Source organism: Camelina sativa, chromosome 17 (genome assembly GCF_000633955.1).
Source record: "Camelina sativa cultivar DH55 chromosome 17, Cs, whole genome shotgun sequence".
Lineage (NCBI taxonomy): Eukaryota > Viridiplantae > Streptophyta > Magnoliopsida > Brassicales > Brassicaceae > Camelina > Camelina sativa.
The window spans coordinates 10,388,738-10,409,570 of record NC_025701.1 but is presented as its reverse complement, the minus strand read 5'-3'; the positions used below and the strand labels follow the sequence as shown (position 1 = coordinate 10,409,570).

Here is a 20,833-nt window from a genome sequence, read left to right as displayed (position 1 = left end):
TACTTAAAATGCATCCAAGTTCTTCCTTAACCAATTATTAAGTGAGTCCAAATTCTTGATCATGCAACTTAGTTCATTTTCACATGGTGATTCTAACATGAATCTTACCATATTTGCATGCATCAACTTTAAACCGCAACTACATGCATCTACTCTACATGCATTATCGCAGACTCACCTTTTCACGCGATCGTCGATGATTACCGGATTCACCGCACCACTCGATCAGACAGTCTTCGCGTCGACAGCTTCCCGCTTCTTCGACCGTTCTCGATCTTGACTTTACTCGATCGAAACCGCGTCTCGCCTCTTGGTTTTCTCCCGATCGCAAACCGTTCCCTTCTCGGTCTTTCTACTTCGACACAATCGTCGTTGATCTCTTGGTAATCTCCTTCGAAACTATCACCGTATTTTTTCGGTGATCTCTTCGATACTAACACCGATCCTTCGTCGATGAACTCTTCGACAGGAACTCCTTCTTTTCTCGGTCCTCTCTCGACGTAGCATCGACGATCTCCCTCTCGACAATCTCTCTCGGTCTTTCTCGACAATCTCTCTCGGTCTTTCTCGAAAATCTCTCTCGGCTTTGAGAGAAAAACAAGACTTTGGTGTTTTAGTGTTTGAGAGAAAAATGAGAAAAGTGAGGAATGAAGTCTCACATCCTCTATTTATAGGCTCGCGCTCTCCCTCTTTTCCCTTAGTGCTTCTTGACAAGTGGCTAGCTCATGGCTTGCATGTTGAGCGTGATTAACACCCTCCAATCGTCAATCGCCATTAAGCTCACTAACACCACTCTATTAGTGCATGAAAATTATTTTATTAGTGCATGAACATGCATGGCTTCTGAATTGTCAGATTTTGAGAAAATAAAATTTTTATTTTTCTCGGCCAAACTCGTCTCTCAGTCGACGTTCCTCAGCATTCCTCGTCTCTCGTCCGACGTTTCTCGGTAAAACCCGTCTCTCGGTCAATGTTTCTCGACAAATCCCGTCTCTCCTCCGGCGTTTCTTGGCAAAACCCGTCTCTCAGTATTTCTTCGACAACTTTCCTTGACTCCTCGGACAATTTTCTCGAACCTCCCCAGACTTGTCGATTTTCTTCGGTCATCTTGATCTCTTCCCGGACATTACCTGAACATCCCTTGGACGTCTCGGTATTCTTTATTGGTACTTACCCGACTTTCCCCGCGGATGCCGATTCCGCATAAACCATTAATTTTTTTTGATCGATCTTAAGGCCTTGATCTCACCTCCGGTCACTCCAGTCTTGGCTCGGCCATTCCCCGACTCACGAATATCTTCTCGGACTTCCTCTGGTCGTTCTTCTTTGTTTTCCATCTTCTTTCTTTTTAAGTTCTTCCCGAGTCATTTCTTTGAATTTTTATTTTGGGATTTTTACCCTTGGTGAGGGTCATTACATTTCGCCCCCTTATAAGAATTCGTCCCCGAATTCTCATGCCTTCTTCTTCTCTCCTTGTGATGTCGTTACTCATTAACTTAGGTGTCATTGCCTTGCAATTACCATCACGTCGATATGTTTATTGGAATCTCCCTTTCCTTGGTAGTTTCGACTCCATAATCTCACTTCACACTTATACCACCATTGCTGATGTTTTTGGAAAGCTTCTCCATCTCCAGCATTCAATTGACTCCTCATAACCTTTACGTTTCTCAAATACTAAGGCTTTTGCCTTGTTGCACCATGACTTGTCTTTGATTCAATGCTTCTCTTTCTTCAGCTTGTTCCTGACTCTTCTCTCCTCCTCCAATTTACAGCTTGATTCACTCCATTATCTTGATATACTCATCATATGAGTTGTATTTTCTCCTTTATTAGCCCAAATATTTGCTTCCCTGGTTCCTCCGACTCCTTTATCCTTCCACACCTTAGGATTTTATCTCCTTTCGATATCTTTGGTTTCGGGTTACTTTGAATTTCTTCTTCAACTTCCACACCAATGGAATTGGATTTGATAACTTTTCTCGACTCTCGCCTCTTAGCATAATAATGCTCCTCCGTTGCCGTCTATTATTTTCTTGCACCCTCTTTGTCTATTCTTAGACTATTTTCTCGGCCAAACTCGTCTCTCGGTCGACGTTCCTCGGCATTCCTTGTCTCTCGTCCGACGTTTCTCGGTAAAACCCATCTCTCGGTCGATGTTTCTCGACAAAACCTGTCTCTCGTCCGATGTTTCTTGGCAAAACCCATCTCTCGGTATTTCTTCGATAACTTTTCTCGACTCCTCGGACAATTTTCTTGACCATCCCCAGACTTGTCGATTTTCTTCGGTCATCTTGATCTCTTCCCGGACATTACCCGAACATCCCATGGACGTCTCGGTATTCTTCCTCGGTACTTACCCGACTTTCCCCGCGGATGCCGATTCCGCATAAACCATTAATTCTTTTTTGATCGATCTTAAGGCCTTGATCTCACCTCCGGTCTCTCCAGTCTTGGCTCGACCATTCCCCGACTCACGAATATCTTCTCGGACTTCTTCTGGTCGTTCTTCTTTGTTTTCCATCTTCTTTCTTTTTAAGTCCTTCCTGAGTCATTTCTTTGAATTTTTATTTTGGGATTTTTACCCTTGGTGAGGGTCATTACATTCTCCCCCTTATAAGAATTCGTCCCCGATTTCTCACACCTTCTCCTTCTCTCCTTGTGATGTCGTTACTCCTTAACTTAGGTGTCATTGCCTTGCAATTACCGTCACGTCAATATTTTTATTGGAATCTCCTTTTCCTTGGTAGTTTCGACTCCATAATCTCACTTCACACTTATACCACCATTGCTGATGTTTTTGGAAAGCTTCTCCATCTCCAGCATTCACGTGACTCCTCATAACCTTTACGTTTCTTAAATACTAAGGCTTTTGCCTTGTTGCACCATGACTTGTCCACCACTTAAATTCTTTGATTCAATGCTTCTCTTTCTTCAGCTTGTTCCTGACTCTTCTCTCCTCCTCCAATTTACAGCTTGATTCACTCCATTATCTTGATATACTCATTATCTAAGTTGTATTTTCTCCTTTATTAGCCCCAGTACTTGCTTCCCTTGTTCCTTCGACTCCTTTATCCTTCCACACCTTAGGATTTTATCTCCTTTTGATTTCTTTGGTTTCGGATTACTTTGAATTTCTTCTTCAACTTCCACACCAATGGAATTGGATTTGATAACTTTTCTCGACTCTCGCCTCTTAGCATAATAATGCTCCTCCGTTGCCGTCTATTATTTTCTTGCACCCTCTTTGTCTATTCTTAGACTATTTTCTTTCTTTTATGCATTATCTTCTTGCATCCTCTTTGTCCTACTCCTTGGACCATGCACTATTTTTTGCACTCCTTTGCTCATGTCTGATTTGACCTTTTTACTTTGTTTGCCACTGTCGATTGATTTGCACTGCTCTTTTGTTCTGTCAATCTCTTTGAGTTTGCCTCAACCTTCTCCATCATTCTTCTTCTTTTCTCTTCTCCTTCTTTCAATTCTTAACCCGAAATGGCTGCTCTGTCCTGATCAAACTCTCTTGGACTTTCTTGAGCTTCTTCTCTTTTGTCTGATCGCGTTTTGTGGTGACTTATGTGAATCCTCATCGATTGCGTGAGAGTTAATTAAGCAAATAATTAACTATGCAACCTATAAAACTCAAGCAACAATCAAAGCAAGTAATTCAAACAAGCAAAGATTAGCAAGCAGTTAAATAGTACCACAAACAACACAAATACGGCTAAAGAACACAAGGTACTTCACAAAAGATACGGAGGTTCTACACCACTTAGCCGATAATTCTAAGGGTTCGGATCCTAGACAAACACAATAAAGGTTAGGTCTAGAAACAACAACAAAAAGAATACTATCCAACCCTTACACATAACCCCAAAAAGAACTTCCCTTACTCCCAAAGTCCTACAAGTTCCTGAGCCTAGTACACGCTTCGCACGTGCACACGCACTCCCTAGCTGGCTCATCAAGTGGCGGTTCAGCGGGAGACTCGGTTGAGGTAGAGGCAGCAGACATCGAGGTTCCAGCTTGGTTCGTCGGGTTTTCTTCCACTCGTTCAACTCGTCTTATTGGGTTCTCTCCCGTCTCCACATGACGACTAGATGAGGTCATTGTCTTTCGCACAGTTCGATATGGGCAGTTGTAAGTGTAATGCTCCGCGCTTCTGCACTCCGCACATACAACACGCTCTGGGATCGATAGATGTTGTGGTTTGGTCCTCCAACAATGGTTGTTGAGGTGCCCCGGCATTCTGCACGTATCACACGGCCTCATATATCGCATAAGATCCGGGTTTGGGCAGCGATAGGCAAAGTGCCCTCGCATTCCGCACCACTCACACTCCACGTTCGTCGGGTCGCACATGCGCCTCAGCTCCGTTCTCCAACAATGCCTCGTCCAATGTCCAATGCCCTCGCACAGCTCGCAGTAAGGCTGGTTCCTCATGTGGACTTAGTTCGGATAAACCACCCTCTTCCTGGCAGTAGCTCTCACTCTCATTCTACCTCTCGGTTGAAAGGTCACTGGCTGCTCCTATGCCTGAAACTCCTGGTACGACATCCTTGGCCTCTTTAAACTTGAGCTACTCTCTCATATCTCGAGTCTTACTCGTTCTCGGTTCTGCCTCCTTAACTCATACATCCTCGCGATCCTTTCCAAATCTCGGTCCATCGGTTCCTCTTCTTGTCCCGGTAACACCATCCGCAATGGTACAGCTTGAATGGGACTGTCACGCCTCAGCACAATCTGATTTGGCTCCGCTTGGTCTAGTACAACTTGGTCTCGATCACTTTGATCTCTCGCAACTTGACTTGGTTCTCCTCGTTCTCTCACAACATGACTTGGTCCTCCTTGTTCTCTCACCACAGAACTTGGTTCTCCTTGGTCTCTCGCGACTCCGCTTGTACTAGTCCTCAATCTCGCATCCTCTCCACGCTCCATTCTCGCATCAGCTTCTTGTTCTTGACCCTTCGGTATTGGGTCTTGGTCATCTCTTGACTCCACTACAAAATTTGGAATCCCTTCATCATCACTCGACAAGAGGTCGATCACCTCTACACACCGCTCTCTCCTTGTCGTTGGTTCCCCATTCTTAGAGTCTCCATTGGCTGGATTCTCTTCTCTCTTGGCCTCCGGTACAACGACTTCCCCATCGCCTTTGTCCGCTCTCTCCGGCGAACGCAACTCATTCAACATGAGAAGGATCCTTGCAACCGTCTCTGGCTTCTCCTCCGCAGGTCGCTCTCCACTAGTGCCTCCGGTCTCGGGTACAACTCTTGCACCGCTCGCAGCTCCTTCTTCCTCGGGCACGTACACGTCCGTCAAGAAATCCAAAATCTTATCAATTGCCTCCGGATACTCCCTCATATAGTTCTCAGGGCTGATATCCTCGCCCTGATCCTCCACAAGATCCAACAATAACTTATGTAACTTGTAGGCGAGCTCCACCTCCGCCTCTCCATGATCTCCCACAGGGATAGTCTCAAACTTTCCTTTCACATCCATTCGTACTTGGAGACGACTTGGTTCTCCAATCTCCAACACAATCGTCTGGTCATCCTGATCAGCTTCCAACTCCTCCGTTTCCTCTAAACACCCGGACGGATCTGTCTCGATAGACCAGTTGGTGTCGTCAGCATCGAACACCCCATCCTCATCCCAATCATTTGAATCATTTGGCCCTTGGTTGTTTTCTGATTCCGTTGACAAGAACCCATTGTGATGCCCATAATCCTCATGTCTCGGCCCCTCATCTCCTGAACCATCCCCGCGACCTGAATTACCTGAAGACATCTAAAACCCACAAGAAACAAGGTAAGATGCTTAGTCCATTCTAAGGTTCACTTAAAACTAGACAAGCAAACAACCGGATAAAAGTTTTTGTGCTTTTGTGACACATTTACTCGATATAACCTTGAAATGCACAAGTGCTCGTGGGTTCGAAAACACCGCTCTTATACCACCGTTGTAACACCCCCGAACCGTCCTATGACCACGAAGGCCATCGGACAGCCACAGAACGCTACTTGCAGAATTGCACCGAGGTGATCCGGTCGAGGGACGGAAGCTGCAGACTTCCCGACCGGTCCTCCCTGGCACAACTCCACCCGCAACCGAGGTTACTTAGGCTTTGCAACCCTTGCGGCCTGGTGCGTTGTGTTAGCCCGGACAAGGCCGAGTAATCATTTGCAACTTGCCATGTTTTCCTGAAAACCGTATATATCACTTTAATAAAATAATTCATCAAAAATAAATCATTAAAGCAATATATAAAGATAGTCGGAAAATTTATACATAACCGTTTATAGAAATATAGGGTTTTACAAAGAACACAAGAAAAACCCTATCCGGCACCCTAAAGTTTGCTCCAGCTCTAGACTCAATTAGGCTTCCCTGCAAGACCAAAATAATATCATGAGTAATTTAAGATTACTCAGTGAGCCTGGGTACCCCTTTATCATAGACAGGATTCTACTTTCCCCAACCCGACTACCCGGCAAGCAAAGAAAACAAGTAAGTAAAACAAACCAGCAAGTAATCAAAGCAACGCAGCAGAATAATAGCGGAAGCAAATTAAACCACAAACAAGCGAGAAAGGTTAGATCAAGACGATTTGACTCAACGATCTAGACTCGCTATACGCATTACAAGACGACTAAAGAACACTTTAGACTCTTGACTCATACGCGACTCGCAAGGACAATCTAGAATAAAATAAGGGACACTTGAAATACCCTAGACTCCTTCGCCTATCAACCAAACAAAGACATCTAGAATACTACAAGGATCGCTTGGAATACCCTAGACTATTTTCACCTAAGGGCCCTTGATAATCTGTTCCGTTCCATACCATCCCCCATGCCGAGAACACAAAGGTCACCAGCAATGAGCCCGCAATTATGCTACATCGTCATGTAGCGGTCACGCTAGTAGCTAGCTAGCCGTGACAGTGTCCCGCGTGAGTGGTCGTCGGGAACTCACGCGTGACAACCACTTTTGGAACAGAAATCGACACACAAATCTAGCTAAGACTCGAGAAACAAATTCAAGAGACTCGCTAAAATACCAACAACATCTCAAGCAAGAAAATCAAGCATAAAACGAGCAAGAAACTTCGAGCAAGAGAACATGCAATAATCAACAAGGAGCAAAAAACACAAATCAAGCAACTTAAGATTATTCTACATGCATGCAACCAATTTATTCAACTTAAGCAACATAATGCAACAAGTTTATCCATGCATGCAACCAAATTGATTTAAACCGTTTTAAATCCTTAATTCCAATTAAGCATGCAAGTCTTTTGATTTAACCATTTAAATCTTCAAGTCCAATTAAGCATGCAAATCTTTCGATTTAACCATTTAAATCTTCAAGTCCAAATTACGCATGCAACTAACCTCGATCAATATTATGCAATAAAATGCAAAATACTTTACTCATTTATTCATGCATAAAACCGATTTTAAGCAAGAAATATTACTTACAAAATCCTCTAGGTTCGATCATGCATGCAACCCTTAAACCAATTTTTAAGTAATCCGATTATACTTAAAATGCATCCAAGTTCTTCCTTAACCAATTATTAAGTGAGTCCAAATTCTTGATCATGCAACTTAGTTCATTTTCACATGGTGATTCTAACATGAATCTTACCATATTTGCATGCATCAACTTTAAACCGCAACTACATGCATCTACTCTACATGCATTATCGTAGACTCACCTTTTCACGCGATCGTCGATGATTACCGGACGTCACCGCACCAGTCGATCAGACAGTCTTCGCGTCGACAGCTTCCCGGTACTTTGACCGTTCTCGATCTAGACTTTACTCGATCGAAACCGCGTCTCGCCTCTTGGTCTTCTCCCGATCGCAAACCGTTCCCTTCTCAGTCTTTCTCCTTTGACACAATCGTCGTTGATCTCTTGGTAATCTCCTTCGACACTATCACCATATTTTCTCGGTGATCTCTTCGATACTAACACCGGTCCTTCATTGATGAACTCTTCGACAGGAACTCCTTCTTTTCTCGGTCCTCTCTCGACGTAGCGTCGACGATCTCCCTCTCCACAAACTCTCTCGGTCTTTCTCGACAATCTCTCTCAGTTTTTCTCGACAATCTCTCTCGGCTTTGAGAGAAAAACAAGACTTTGGTGTTTTAGTGTTTGAGAGAATGAGAAAAGTGAGGAATGAAGTCTCACATCCTCTATTTATAGGCTCGAGCTCTCCCTCTTTACCCTTAGTGCTTCTTGACAAGTGGCTAGCTCATGGCTTGCATGTTGAGCGTATTAACACCCCCCAATCGTTAATCGCAATTGAGCCCACTAACTCCACTCTATTAGTGCATGAAAATTATTTTATTAGTGCATGAGCATGCATGGCTTCTGATTGGTCAGATTTTGAGAAAAGAAAATTTTTATTTTTCTCGGCCAAACTCGTCTCTCGGTCGACGTTCCTTGGCATTCCTCATCTCTCGTCCGACGTTTCTCGGTAAAACCCGTCTCTCGGTCGATGTTTCTGAACAAAACCCGTCTCTCGTCCGACGTTTCTCGGCAAAACCAGTCTCTCGGTATTTCTTCGACAACTTTTCTCGACTCCTCAGACAATTTTCTCGACCATCCCTAGACTTCTCGATTTTCTTCGGTCATCTTGATCTCTTCCCGGACATTACCTGAACATCCCTTGGACGTCTCGGTATTCTTCCTCAGTACTTACCCGACTTTCCCCGCGGATGCCGATTCCGCATAAACCATTAATTTTTTTTTGATCGATCTTAAGGCCTTGATCTCACCTCCGGTCACTCCAGTCTTAGCTCGGCCATTCCCCGACTCACGAATATCTTCTCGGACTTCCTCTAGTCGTTCTTCTTTGTTTTCCATCTTCTTTCTTTTTAAGTCTTTCCCGAGTCATTTCCTTGAATTTTTATTTTGGGATTTTTACCCTTGGTGAGGGTCATTACAATGCGTGCCAAAAGCGTAGCTAAGGATTTAATTAGCAATCGCCCAGATGAGATACTTGGCAAAATCCTGTCGTTTCTTCCGACACACGTTACTGCTTCCACATCGGTTCTGTCCAAGAGTTGGAGGAATCTGCGTGGTCTTGTAGACAATCTTGATTTGAGTGAGGCGGGTGGTTGTCCTTTAGGCTTCCCTGAGTTCGTGGACAAAACACTTGTTCTCTTGAATAATCCTGGTTCAATGATAAAGAGATTCCATCTTTTGAGAGTGACAAAGAAAGAGGCTGGCAGGTGGTGCCACTTCTTCTCAACAGCTCTCCAAACCTAGAAACTTTAGTCATCAAGGTAAAGAAAAAATAACAAATTAAATCTCATTTGATGAACAACTCACTCTTGTTTTCTTTTTGCTACGTATGAATTTACTTTCGATTTTAGGGGCTTGTGCACAAAGTTACAAGTAGATGCAGGGACGTCTGCCTTTGCATCCCTAAGAAGAAGAGCAAGATGGTGGAAGAGGGAGTATGCTGTTTGACCACATGTCAAGTGAAGGTGTTAAATATTTCAGGGTATCGCGGAACTTGTAGTGAGCAGAAGCAGATGATTCACTTCTTGGCAAATTTGAAATGTCTTGAAACTGTTAAGTGGGGGTTAAAGTGGATCACGGAGAGGACAACGATACTAATGATATATATACGTACTTGAGAATTACCAATGCTCTTATGAAGCTTTCCACGGTTTCATCAAACTGTAGGATCCACATCTTCTAATGTGTCTTTACGTCCTTTATTTATTTGCCAAAACCTTGTTCTTTGATTGTTGCAAAACATTATTGTTTTAACTCTTAAAGCTGTTTAATGTAATTTATATCTTGTAATATTTTCTAACATCACCCAGTCATGTGGTGGCTTTTTTGTATGATACCATCTCCTTTCCTTATTTGTTCTATCTAAGAGCATGAAATTTTGAACAAATTGGATGATATCTACTAACCACTTACCATCCAGCTAGCCTTGCAATAACGGGTTTGGTGGAATGAGTCAGAAAATTATATTGTATCTGATTAATTTCAAACTTGGCAGCCACGAAACAGTATGCTGTTTAGTTTAACTTTTCATCTAAGAAATTGTTTGTTTTGTCGTTTTAATAGTAACTTGGTCGCCTTTGATCACGTTACATGATAATTACTATCTATTGCAAATTTGCAATGAGATAAGTTCTTATATGCAGTTTGTAGAAAATCACAGAGGATGAGTATATTTTCAAAACATGTTACCTTGGTTTATCATTTGAATTACTCTATAGCTTTAGATGCACAAATATTATTACTAGAGAAAAAATTTAAACCCTTATGAATGATGAACGAATAGATAATGGATCAGAAGCAAGGAGCTAATAGGAGCTGACAAGAAATTCGAAGTTGCCACCGGAAGTTCAAACTACGGCGGCACCTTAATGCAAGCCCCACCTTGCAAAAAGAGATGTTGATTGTAACTTAAGATGTCTCAAGGGAGCTGGAATCTGCAATAATGGCAAATGTGATTGTCTCTAATTGGATTAATCGCATTCTAATATATTTCTATCAATAAAATTTATCTACCAATTTTCAGACTTTTACTCTCATTTGCATTAATTTCAAGGGTAATAATCATACGTTCAAACGACCAACAATGTATTCATGCATGCATTGATCGATTTCTACACTATCTAGAACAACTATGTATTCATACTACATGCATTGATTCCAAGCCCGAGGTTTCAAATTCACCGGCTAGTTTCTTGCAACTTGATTTCTATTCAGTTTCCAAATGGACTCCTTACTACACGATATCTTGATTTTTTCTTTGTGGCTACACAAACTTGTATGAGTTATATATACTTATATCAAATTACATTTGCTTTTGAAGTTTGGCACGTAAAGTTTGACATTGTTAAAACTTGTGATTTCTACTTTTAAGCATGTTATGAAATCCGATGAACCTTGGATCATTTTTTAAAGTAGAAACAAGAAGAAACGAGTCGAACTGTATACCATTTTTCATTTTGATATAGATTTCAAAAAACGATAAAATGCAGAAAAAAATAATTTATTATTTTACTCTAAATACTATTTTACACGATTACTCATAATAATTTATACGAATATTTATCTAATTTTTACTATTTTAGCCGATTTAATATAAGTTACTGTTAAAATATATTTTATGATATTTCAGTAAGTGTTCAGAAAAAATATCTTATAGAAATATTTGATCGTTTATAACGTCAAAGATATTTTATGATATTTGACTAGTTTGACTAATAGTAATTGTAACTGTTTCTCTCTTGTTTCAATTTGATTTCGTATTAACTACCCCACTAGAGTGACCTTTTTTTTTTTTGAACAACCCCCACTAGAGTGACCAATTCTACAAATCTTTGACCAGTATCAATACGAAATCAAATTGTAGTAACCAATTCTACATAGTAATTGTAACTGCATTTTTTTTAATTTAAAAAAGTCATTTATGTGGAAATTGTGGAATACGCTGTATATATAAACCAATTCTACGTAGTAACTGTCACTGTTTTAAAAAAAAATTCATATATATAAAAAACTAGATGAGGATTGCCTGATGTGCGGGTTTAAAATCTCATAAATTATATTAAAACTAGATGAGGACCCGCTCATTTAATGTTTTATAAATTAAATTAATTTTTTAAAAATATATTAAAATTTGTTGTACGTTATTTATAAATTTTATTTTTGTTATAATACACTGATTTATATCCATTTACAAAGATTTTATGTATGTTACCATTAAAAATGTTTTTTACACCTAAATATACTCTATGTTACAAATATATTATTTATCACCATCTAGAAAATGTCTATATGAACACAATAAAACCAACTATTTTACTTTTACTTCGGTATAGTTTTCTAATTACTAAAATTGTTGGCTCAAAAAATATTTTGAATAAAAAAATATTACATAATATACTAATCAATGATGTATCATCAAAGTAATGTATGACCACCATGGAGAAAACCTCTGCTCCGCCCTCATCCCTTATGGAGAGAAATTTGCGTCCAATCTCCTCCATCATGGAGAAAATCTTGGTTCCACCTTCTTCCCTTGGGGAGATAACCTTGCGTCCAACCTCCTCCACCTTCCTCTCCAAGGGAGATAAACTTGTGTCCAACCTTCTCTACCATAGAGAAAACCTCGGCTCTGCCCTCCTCATGTTATAGAGAACATGTTCACGTCTTTTTGCTATCTCAAAATGGCTTGCTATGACAACCAATGAAAGTAAAAACTTTTGTCACAAAATCTTTTGATAGTAACTAATGTTAAATTTCTCAATGTATTCGTAGAAGTGTCTTTGACAGACACACCATAATGTATGCTCTGTCTCTATAACACCCCAACTGCCACCTTTTTTAGCAAGCCCATGTCCACTCTCAGACCATGGGCCCACTTAGGAAAGTGGGCCCTACATCTATTCCCGGTCTGTGGACCCATCCATATTCGGTGGCCAGTTTGTTATGTCAGGAAAGCTTTAAAAACTTGTTTACCGACCCTACAAATCAACAAATGATATTTTCCTGTGTTTTGTCCTCACTCGCACAGTTCCGACAATCACTTTCAGGAATGCCACCGCAAACCAGGATGTCACAGTCTTTGAGCTCCTATAGATCTATTAACAACGATTTATGTTTTTCCATTAGATCTATGTTTGTTGTAAGCTTGTGTCTGATTAACTTATTTTATCTATCCTTTAGGTTGATGTGCTTCTACTCGTTTTCTCCATTTGGGATTGAATGAATAATGGTAACAATTATGTTTGCAAAAAAAAAAAAAGGTTTATGACCAACCAATCAAGGTTGAGAAATTAGAAGAAAATTAATTTGACATAATTAAAAAAAAATTATAAGCACCATAATATATGAATCCCAAATAATTCAAAGATGAAAATATAAATTAAAAAAAAAAAATCCAAAAATACTATAGTAAATTTTAAAATACAGTATTAGGAAAAGAAAACGCATATATTAATCTTTTTTTGTCAATATATTAATCTTACCTATTCCCAACTGAAAAAAAGAAAGTGGGAGAAAATTGTGTTTAAAAAAATAAGAAAAAATTACATTCCCATTAAAATATTTTTCCCAATTAAACAAAGTTGAAAGCAATGTTTTTAAATAAATTATTTATTTTTTTAGATGAAAAATATGAAACGGTCTGTGTTTATATAAAAGTGAGTATTTACAAAATTTAGAATTAATAATTAGCTGTATATTTTCCTTAATCTTTTTTTTTGTAAAATTAGTAACTTAAAATTAAGACTAAGTAAATAATATTATAATTTTGATTTTTATGATATATATATATTTATATAATCTCCTTATAATTATTTAAGAAAAACTTTGTACTTTTCATAAATTCTGTAATTTTTAATAATTATCATTTTACATTATTAATATTTTTCTAACAAAATATTTTCTTTTTGTTGTAATCAAATTCCTCCTATTAAATATTAGCTTTTACACATGTCAAAATCTAAGATTGATAACTTGACACATGTCAAAATCTTGTTAATGGCTAACTTTTAAAACCCAACTTTATATAATTAGATTTGTTGTATGTTATTTATAAATTTTATTTTTGTTATAATACACTGATTTATATCTATTTACAAATCTTTTATGTATGTTACCATTAAATTTTGTTTTTTACACCATATACTATATGTTACAAATATATTCACCCACCTAGAAAATGTTTGTTTGAACACATTAAATCAACTATTTTACTTTCACTTCTGCATAGTTTTTTAACAAATAAAATTATTGGTTCAAAAAATATTTTGAATAAAAAATATATTACATAATATACTAATCAATGATGTACCATCACAATAGTCTATGACAACCATGGAGAAACCTCGGATCCGCCCTCATCTCTTATGGAGAGAACCTTGCGTCCAACCTCCTCCACCATGGAGAGAACCTTGGCTCCACCTTCCTCACTTGGGGAGATAACCTTGCGTCAAACCTCCTCCACCTTACTCCCTTGGGGAGATAGCCTTGTGTTCAATCTTCTACGCCATAGAGAGAACCTCGGTTTTGTCCTCCTCCTGTGTGGGGAGAACATGTTCAAGTCTTTTTGCTATCTCAAAATGGCTTGCTCCGACAACCAATGAAAGTAAAAACATTTTTTCTAACGTCACAAATTTTTTTTGATAGTAACTAATGTTAAATTTCCCAATGTATTTGTGTAAGTGTCTTTGATACACCACGATGTAGCCTCTGTCTCTGTAACACATTAATCGCTACCTTGCTTAGTGAGCCCATGTCCACTCTCAGTCCATTGGCTCACCTTCCTAAGTGGGCTCTACATCTATTTCTGGCTCGTGGACCCACCCATATTCGATGGTCGGTTCGTTATGTCTATGAAGCTTTAAAAACTTGTTTACTGATCCTTCAAATCAACAAATGATATTTTCCTTTGTTTTGTCATCATTTGCACAGTTCCAACAATCACTTCCAGAAAGATCATCCATCATAAAATTCTCTCAGAACTCTTGACCGAAACAATAAGTTCATTTTGGTGACATATGTAGCCAAAATCAATTCTTTTAAACATTTCCGCAAACCAGAGTGTCACAGTCTTTGAGCTCCTATGGATCTATCAACAACGATTTATGTTTTTCAATCTATCTATCTATGTTTGTTGTAAGCTTGTGTTTGATTAGCCTATTTTATCTTCCCATTAAAAAAAAGTTCTCAATTAAACATAGTTGAAACCAGTGTTTTTGAATAACTTAAAATTTAAAATAATTAAATAATATTATAATTTCGAATTTTATGATATATATATATAATCTTCTTATAATTATTTAAAAAACTTTGTATTTTTTATAAATTCTGTAATTTTTGGTAATTATCTTTTTACATTATTAATATTTTTTCAAACAAAATATTTTATTTTTGTTGTAATCAAATTCCTCCTATTAAATATTAACTTTTACACATGTCAAAATCTGAGATTGATAACTTGACACATGTCAAAATCTTGTTAATGGCTAACTTTCAAAACCTAACTTTATATAATAAGATATATATATATATATATATATATATAATTTCCTTATAATGATATTTTCTAAATTTTAAAGCTGTTTAAATTTTATAATTTTAATTGCCTTTTAATATTATTAAATCTGTTAAAAACTTTACATTTGGAAGTTTACAAAGAGTTTTTTTCTTTAAAAAAATTTAAATAAATTAGGTTTTCTTCTCTATTTTACTTTTATATAAATTTTTTTTATGGTAGGTTTTAAATTTTTTACATTTTTATTTTTTAAATTTTAATAAATTTAGAATTGACATGTGTCAACATCTAAATAATACAATTGACACATGTCACGATTTTGTTAATGAGTAATTTTGAAATCAAACTTTATATAATAAGATTTCAATTTTTATAGTATACTTTTCTAAAGATGTTTTTTTTTGTACAAGTGATAGAAACAAAAAGTACATTTTTAAGTATTGGTTATTAGTATTTTTAACTTTTGTTTCTAGATGAAGAGTTTAACCTTTAAAGCCATTTTGTTTTATGCAAATGATCGATGAGAAGATCTTGGAGCACAAGCAAGACATCTAACCGAAGTTGATGCTAGTTTTGAAGGTGCCGCCGCAAGTCCAGAGTATGTAAGCATTAGTGACACACTGGGCAAGGCTCTAAGTTGCAAGAGGGACATCGATTGTTACTTAAAATGTCCCGGTCATAAGGGAGGATTCTGCAACGAACGCCTTGGCAGATGTGAATGTTTGAAATATTAATCACATTGCTTTATCAGTAAAAATTATTCATCAATAATCAGTTCTTCATATAAATTCCAAGCGCATATTTTTTTTTTAACTTCATTTGCGGTTCCATATCAGTCTGCTCAAGTACCTTAGTTTTGCGTACTTCATTCAAATTTGACTCACCAATTTGTCTCAAAGAAACTCCTCAAACATTGGATTATAGGTTAAAGTTCATGAGAATTGGTCTAAAGTGGTGATGACTCAGCCATAGCAGGAGGTTTATCATTGAACTTAAAGGTAATATAAACTGACAGAGCACAATATGGAGAATAGTTAACCGAGTAGAACATGACGTCAGTGACAAGTCTACTGAGTTCCGTCCTCGTGAAATCAAACTGAGAGACACTGAGACGTTCATCGTCCTCTAAGCAATTCAGTTGTTCCCATCTATACCCCGTGAAGTTATCCTGAAACTCTCTGGCAGGCAAGGAGAAAGCCAGTATTGGCCGGCAATCTCTTATAGGATGTCGGATGCTCACATAGAATTTGATTCTCCCAGCGTCTTCAAGTTTAGAATTGTGGTCGATTTCATGGTTGAGGGATACTGTTTCGCCATGAAAATCCATTACAAAGAATACGAGGTTTGCTTTTTAGGGTTTCTTCTCTTTGTTGGACTCCTGCAGGGCTTGGATCTAGGAGGGCTCAATCCGAATTTGTTCAGTTAGGTTTTGGTATATATTATACGGTTTTATAGGATTTTTCTGTTTCAAAATATATATCATCGATGATTTAATATTGTTCGAACAATATCCTTAATTTATTTTTATTTTTTTGTAGCAAATAAACGTAGATATATATGGTCCAAAAACTCCAGTGTTTTGTATATTGTTTAAACAATATCCTTAAAATTCCGGTTTATATTCTAATTTTTATTTAACATATCCTTAATTTGTTTTCTTGAAATTACGTTTTAGATCAGAATTTAATATTGTTCCGGTTCAATGTAAAAATTAATCTATCTTGTTAAAAGAAAAGCATTTTTGAGTAATTTTTTTTTAACGTCTTTTTAGTTAATTTTAAGAAAATATTACAAATGTATCAATGAGCATACAAGTGAAAGCTTCGCAAACCATACAATCAAAACTTAAATATAACGAAAGAAACGAAAAGGTGAAATTACACGTTGCTTTCTTTCTTAGATAAGCCTTACACGCTAACAAATTTATCAATCTGTTATTTTACTTGATCGTCTTCGTCTTCGGTCTAATTTGATCTTCTTGTTTGGCTATCATCTCTTTCATGAAACTCCAATATCTTTTTTGAAAATCAAAAGGTTGCAATCCATCAGTTACATTGCAAACCATATAACCATATCCATCTCCCGCACCAGGCAATGGATTTGTTTTGCTTGTAAATATCGCCCATGATATATCCATAACGTTCTTCAAAAAACTTGTCTTCTTCCCTTTCACCGGTTTGAGTCTTCTTTCTAAACATAAAATTCCTAGATCCCATATCCGTCGACCGAGGCACCAATTGCGAGGAAGAGTCGCTACATGTCTCGAATGATTGGTTGCTAAATTCTCAAACCATTCAAATAGAAACACAACAGATTCAATCTGAAAATAGCGAGCCCAATTGACATCGTTGAAGGCGTATCCAACAACGGACATGAAAGATGCTTGAGCGGAATTGTTGTAGAACAGCCCCACACAAGGATCGGGATTCAAAGTCTCCTTGTATCGTTTCTTAATCACAATATCCAAGTTCTGGACTTGTAAATCATAGTTGATGACTTGACAGTGATGAAGATGAACGATTTCAACCTTGAACCAAAGGAAGCCACTTAAAGAAATTCTCAGCGGAAAAGCGCCGACACTGTTCCCAGACCCTCGCCGGAATATGGTCGGAAGAAGACTCTCACGAAAAGAGAGAAAGACAAAGAAACAATTAAAAACTAACACCAAAAAATTATCTACCTGAATCATTTACCGGTATTAATATCTAAAATTTTGTGAAAAGTAGTGAAAAGAAACAACAGAATTAAAATGACTACAACAGCCGACATCGGAGAAGCCAACGCCGGCCGTAAACGGTGAAGATAGCGAAGAGTTTTGATGAGTCGCTCTGAAAGTCGCCCGAGAGAAAAGAAACTGTCTCTCTTATTTTTGAGTAAAAAAATTTTAAGTTTTTTATTGGTGGAAAGTAAAAAAAAAAACGTTGTGGAATTTTTCGATATACAAAACGCACAAATCCGTTTGTTTGTGATTCAAGAGAATGGAGTTCGGATTGCAATTTATCATTCGAATTTGGAAATTACACGTGTAAACTTTTTGTCCTCATTAGCAAAATTAATCCAAAATTGATTTCAAATATTTGTAGCCGAGATATGTGCAACTATTTTTTTTTTTAAACAAGTTAATATACACATCATAAGAAGTCACAACAAAATATATATCCCGCATATTTAGTAGCTTCCATAATTACGTACCTCTCCATGACCGGATTTATCATCTCCATGCGGCTGGAAATGTAGATGGACAATCTTACGGTCTTCCATTTCATTTGCTCCATCAAATTTAGATCAGTTATATACCCTAACTCAGTTTCTCTAGCTTTTCTGTGCTTGAGGAGTTATTCCTACATTATCCTGATAACGGTGGTCCCCCGGCTTGGAATGGGAAAGCCCTTAACCCTTCCATCAGGCGACTCACCATCATTCAAGATTTCCCCGATTACCCTGAAGCTCAGGATCATGTTTGGGTTAACACACCCAGTCTTGTGTACCTTGACTATTCTGTTCATGTCTCGGGTTGCTATGAGGCTAATTTGGGTTCCCTTGTAGAAGCTAGACTCGATCTTCAACCATGGGAGAAACTTAATTAGTAGTGATACAGAGGATGAGGACGTTACAGATGAGGACGATATAATTTCTTATTATCTTGTGGATGATGATCTGGGTGATGTTACGAGTTTGGTTGCAATGATAAGCAATGTTAAGACCCTTCACTTGTCTTCAGATTCTCTTGAGGTCAGTTTTATTTGCAACTTGTTCTTTCGTTTGATATTTTTACAATTTTGAAGCGGATGCGCTTAGCTGGCTAACGAAAGTCTCAATTTCTATGTATCTTTGTTTTGTGTTGTGATAAAATCAGGTGTTGCATTCTCTGTGTCAATCAATGCCAGTGTTTCACAACCTCCTTACTTTATCTTTTGAGAGTGACAAAGAAAGAGGCTGGCAAGTGGTGCCACTTCTTCTCAACAGCTCGCCAAACCTAGAAACTTTAGTCATCAAGGTAAAGAAAAAATAACAAATTAAATCTCATCTGATGAACAACTCACTCTTGTTTTCTTTTTGCTACGTATGAATTTACTTTCGCTAGCTTTTAGGGACTTGTGCACAAAGTTACAAGTAGATGCGGGGACGTCTGCCTTTGCATCCCTAAGAAGAAGAGCAAGAAGGTGGAAGAGGGAGTATGCAGTTTAACCACATGTCAAGTGAAGGTGTTAAACATTTCAGGGTATCGCGGAACTTGTAGTGAGCAGAAGCAGATGATTCACTTCTTGGGAAATTTGAAATGTCTTGAAACTGTTAAGGTGGGGGTTAAAGTGGATCACGGAGAGGACAACGATACTAATGATATATATACGTACTTGAGAATTACCAATGCTCTTATGAAGCTTTCCACAGTTTCATCAAACTGTAGGATCCATATCCTCTGATGTGTCTTTTCGCCCTTTATTTATTTGCCAAAACCTTGTTCTTTGATTGCTGCAAAACATTATTGTTTTAACTCTTAAAGCTGTTTAATTTAATTTATATCTTGTAATATTTTCTAACATCACCCAATCATGTGGTGGCTTTTTTGTATGATACCATCTCCTTTCCTTATTTGTTCTATCTAAGAGCATGAGATTTGAACAAATTGGATGATATCTACTAACCACTTACTATCCAGATAGCCTTGCAATAACGGGTTTGGTGGAATGAGTCAGAAAAATTATATTTGTATCTGATAAATTTCAAACTTGGCAGCTGTTTCGTTTAACTTTTCATCTAAGAAACTGTTTGTTTTATCGTTTTAATAGTAACTTGGTCGCCTATGATCAAGTTACTTGATAATTACTATATATTGCAAATTTGCAATGAGATAAGTTCTTATATGCAGTTTGTAGAAAATACATATATAAGAAAATCACAAAGGATGAGTAGAGTTATGTCCATGGTATGTAATATTGACCTAGGGTTAAGAAACTAAGGTATGTTCTTCGTCTTTTCCTCTATTAAGAGTGTTACAAATTTTAATTTTCTCGTGATGCTTGATTTAGCAGTGATTCCTTCTCATGAGGTTAGAAAGTTCTATAACATCCGATTCATAAAGTTTTAAAATTTTCTTGATGAACCTTTGGGAGTTGGTGGTTGGTTTTCTAACGACAGGGATCCTTATTACTCATCACTTGTATTTTTTAGTGCGATTGTGTTACCGTTTTCTTTCAGAATACTGGTCAGTCCGAGTTACGCATTGGTATAGGGAAGCTAATCGTTTTGTTTTCAGGTTAGTGAACTATGCTTTTACTCATCCATTAGGCTTGCAGTTGTCTGAGTCGTGTCCAAAGGATCTTCTTTCTGTTTTGATGGAGGATATTAGAGGGGATGTGATTTCTAGATGGATTTGTTTGTAATTTTTTTTCTCTTTTGATAATTAAGGGAATATTTGCCATCCCTTACCCCCACCAAAAAAAATAGAAATAATAATAGTCTTGGTTTTTTTTTGTTGTTGTAATTAGGGGTGGGCGTTCGGTTTTTCGGTTTGGTTTAGGTTCGGTTTTTTTGGTTTACGGTTTTTTGGTTTTATAAAAATAGAACCATAAAGAAACCATATGTAATTCGGTCTGGTTACGGTTCGGTTTTTTCGGTTTATGGTTTTTTCGGTTTCATCAAAAATGGAACCATATAAAAACTATATGTATCACAATTCGGTTCGGTTCCGGTTTTTAATGGTTATTTTATACTTTTTAAAAATAGATAGTTGATACATAACTAAAAATAAACATAAAAGTAAAACCTAAACATAAATCA

General features: G+C 37.6%; 1 protein-coding gene across 1 annotated transcript; it reads left to right on the top strand.

Moving 5' to 3' along the window:
* Positions 17,802-19,476, top strand: LOC104759348 (putative F-box protein At1g21990). Its single transcript, XM_010482289.2, has 5 exons — positions 17,802-17,848; positions 18,360-18,630; positions 18,695-18,784; positions 18,909-19,049; positions 19,144-19,476. The coding sequence occupies exons 1-5, from the start codon at positions 17,802-17,804 to the stop codon at positions 19,474-19,476; spliced, it is 882 nt and encodes a 293-aa protein (XP_010480591.2).